We start from the raw sequence: 2,779 nt of genomic DNA, 5'->3' as shown, positions 1-2,779 counted from the left end.
AGTAGTGGAGGGAAGGTTTCAATTTGGAAGGAGCCAAATGCGGTCAGGTATCCAGCAGTTGGCGCTGTGCACAGAAAATGCCCATTTTATTGAATGCGGAGTTGATTGTTTTGTCACCTTAATATGCACAAACGTCAAAATGTTTCTGTTAATGGGTCTAATTTCTGACGTGCTCATTTTTAAACTCGATGGATGAGCAATTTTTTTCTTTATACTGGTTTCATATATGAGGAGTTTAGCTTAACTCTTGGTAATTATTCAAAAATGAATAAGTTACATAATTTCATGATTATGTTTTTCTTTTGTCCTCTGGGGTGGGGGCATGGTACTTGGCGGGCACTCAAGGCGTCTCGAAACGCCCCTGGTTGTCACGTGATTTCGCGCAAAGTCACAAGCCTTCTTCACATGACGTCACCCAAACAGCGAGCGCAAACGCGTCGCTCTTCCATCCGCAAGCTTGACAAAAAGATGCTCTTACGCACACTTGACTTCATTCATCAAGAAAATATTAGCCACCGAATTCAAACGCACGCAGTTTTTTTTTTTGGGGGGGGGAATTTGAATGGAAACATAAACAAGCGCACAACTGTGTTAAAGGCACGCAGTTGGCAGTGACTTTGAGGGCGTGCGCTAAGTGACGTCATGACATTTTATGGCTTGAACGGGGGAGTATCCGGTGAGCGTTTTGCTTGTTTGCCGTCGTTCGACGTCGGGCAATCGAGGACAAGTTGGGCTCTCGACAGAAACCAGCGAAACATGTGGAAGATGAACTTGTTGCCGCTGTTTGTGGTGGCTGTGCAATTCCGCAGCGTGACGCCTGGTAAGTGCGCAACTTGCACTTTGCAACTCGGTTCTATCAATCGTCTGCAAATCATTCATTTTGACGCCCTTTTCCGGAATTCGGCGACACTTCATGTTCGTTCAGTCCAACGCTCCACCCTCTCTTCTACCGAAATAAGACAAGAGTATTACTGTATATTAAATCAGGAGTACCCAAACATTTGGGACCGAAGATCGACGTTTTCGATCAAGCAACCTCCCACAATCGATCCGTTACCGCGCACGCACATACACACTAAACAAACTCTGAATGAGAATTATGATAACGATAAGCTCCGATCACAAGCTGCAACTTCTGATGACGCAGGTCACGGGCCAGCGTAGGTTAAAGATTTACCTGCTTTATTTTAGAATTTTTTTTGAATACTTTTTGTGAAAATGAGACTGATGTGATGATTAGGGTGCAGTGTACACTAACACAAAAATATATTACTCACATGCACAAAGACACACAAATGGTTGTTTGTGTTTTTTCTCCTCTACCCCCCTCACGATCGACTTGGGACCAGTCCGCGATCTACCGGTCGAGCGCGATTGACGTAATGGGCACCCCTGTATTAAATAGTTTCCACTGCGGTAGGTTGTCGACAAAGTTACTCACCTAAAATTACCAAAATCTTGTATGATATTTATAATCTTTGTTGACCATTGAATAAAAAGCACCATGAAGTGATTTAAATGACTATGCAAGACAAAATGTGATTTGTATTTCAATAAAAAAATGCTGGAAGAATGTTATTGTTAAGTATACAAATGTTTCTGGATGTGACAATATTTTTTGGACATAAAACAATCTGAATTTTTTTTCTTTTTCTTTCAGTGATTCACTCGCTCAAGTTTTTCCAAACGATGTCCTCTGAAATTCCACACTTCCCAGACTACTTGATGGTTGGTCATCTTGACGATGTTCTGATTTCACGCTACGACAGCAAGAGCAGGAAATTTGAAGCCAAACTGGAATGGATGCACAAAGTGACAACGGATGTTCCACACTACAGGGAGAGACAAACCCAGTACAATATTGGCCTTGAAAAGACCTTAAAAGTCAACTTTGAAATTGCGAAAGAGCGCTTCAACCAAACTGGGGGTTTGTTGACCATCAGCTTTGCACTCTTCACATTGATTTCATGTTCTCTTTAACTTTTTGACGACTGATAAATACGCACATACCTACGTTATACACACTATCGATTATTTCTGTGCATCGTGTCACGGGAACTTGCATGCATGTGTGTGGGTGTGTGTGCGCGTGTGCACGATGTCTCAGGTGTTCACATGATCCAAGTGATGACTGGCTGCGAATGGGACGATGAGACGGACGAGGTGGTGGACGGTTGGGAACACCTCAGTTACGACGGAGAAGACTTCCTGTCGTTTGAGTTGCAGACGCAGAGATGGATCGCAATCCAGCAACAAGCTTTCGACACCAAACACAAGTGGGACCAATTGGACAACCTTAATGAATACTGGAAATATTACATAAGAGAGAGCTGTCCTCATTTGTTGAAGATGTTTGTGAGCGACGGGGTGGTGGACCTCCTCGTGAGAACAGGTACGATCATGTCACATTGGGAATCGTACACCTTCCACCTTCTCGTTTACTCTTCTCAGTCCGTTGTTTCCAGTTTTTGAAGTGAGGGTGCGAGAGGGGAGAAGCGGCAGTGAAACAGACCAAAGTGTCAAAATAAGTCAGAAGTTGAGCTCTGCACATTTCTTCTTGAATCGTCGCAGGCGATGGATTCCAGAGTACTGGAGCCCCAGTAGGACATGATTAAGAAACTGTGAAATTGTTTGTTGTCTTTCTGGGGAGTCACCAAAACACAAGCGTGTTGTGAATGACCTCAACTTGCTTTCAGGAAACTTGTTCCTAATTCTTTTCATCTTTGGGATTCTTGTACATTCTACGCATGGCGGACTTTGCGCGCAGAGCTCCCGGTGA

The 2,779-nt window shown here is 43.6% G+C and overlaps 1 protein-coding gene across 2 annotated transcripts; it reads left to right on the top strand.

The window, feature by feature from the left end:
• The first annotated feature begins 653 nt into the window (after window positions 1-653).
• On the top strand, window positions 654-2,493 carry LOC109508114 (class I histocompatibility antigen, F10 alpha chain-like). Of its 2 annotated transcripts, none has more exons than XM_019857955.1 (3): window positions 654-820; window positions 1,661-1,927; window positions 2,108-2,493. In XM_019857955.1, the coding sequence occupies exons 1-3, from the start codon at window positions 757-759 to the stop codon at window positions 2,470-2,472; spliced, it is 696 nt and encodes a 231-aa protein (XP_019713514.1). In that variant the 5' UTR covers window positions 654-756; the 3' UTR covers window positions 2,473-2,493. The 2 variants fall into 2 exon arrangements, with proteins under 2 accessions (XP_019713514.1, XP_019713515.1); XM_019857956.1 differs by lacking the exon at window positions 654-820 and adding an exon at window positions 1,352-1,416.
• Window positions 2,494-2,779: the final 286 nt, after the last annotated feature.

Source organism: Hippocampus comes, unplaced genomic scaffold, assembly GCF_001891065.2.
Source record: "Hippocampus comes isolate QL1 unplaced genomic scaffold, H_comes_QL1_v1.1 scaffold1381, whole genome shotgun sequence".
Taxonomy (NCBI): Eukaryota; Metazoa; Chordata; class Actinopteri; order Syngnathiformes; family Syngnathidae; genus Hippocampus; species Hippocampus comes.
Note: the sequence above shows the minus strand (reverse complement) of the source record. Positions and strands in the feature narration are given on the sequence as shown.

Bases quoted from the DNA above. Each gene is read 5' to 3' on its own strand.
- LOC109508114 (XM_019857955.1), top strand. From the start codon at position 757: ATGTGGAAGATGAACTTGTTGCCGCTGTTTGTGGTGGCTGTGCAATTC. The intron at 821-1,660 runs GTAAGTGCGCAA...TTTTTCTTTCAG, and splicing joins ATTCCGCAGCGTGACGCCTG to TGATTCACTCGCTCAAGTTT. The intron at 1,928-2,107 runs GTTTGTTGACCA...ACGATGTCTCAG, and splicing joins GCGCTTCAACCAAACTGGGG to GTGTTCACATGATCCAAGTG.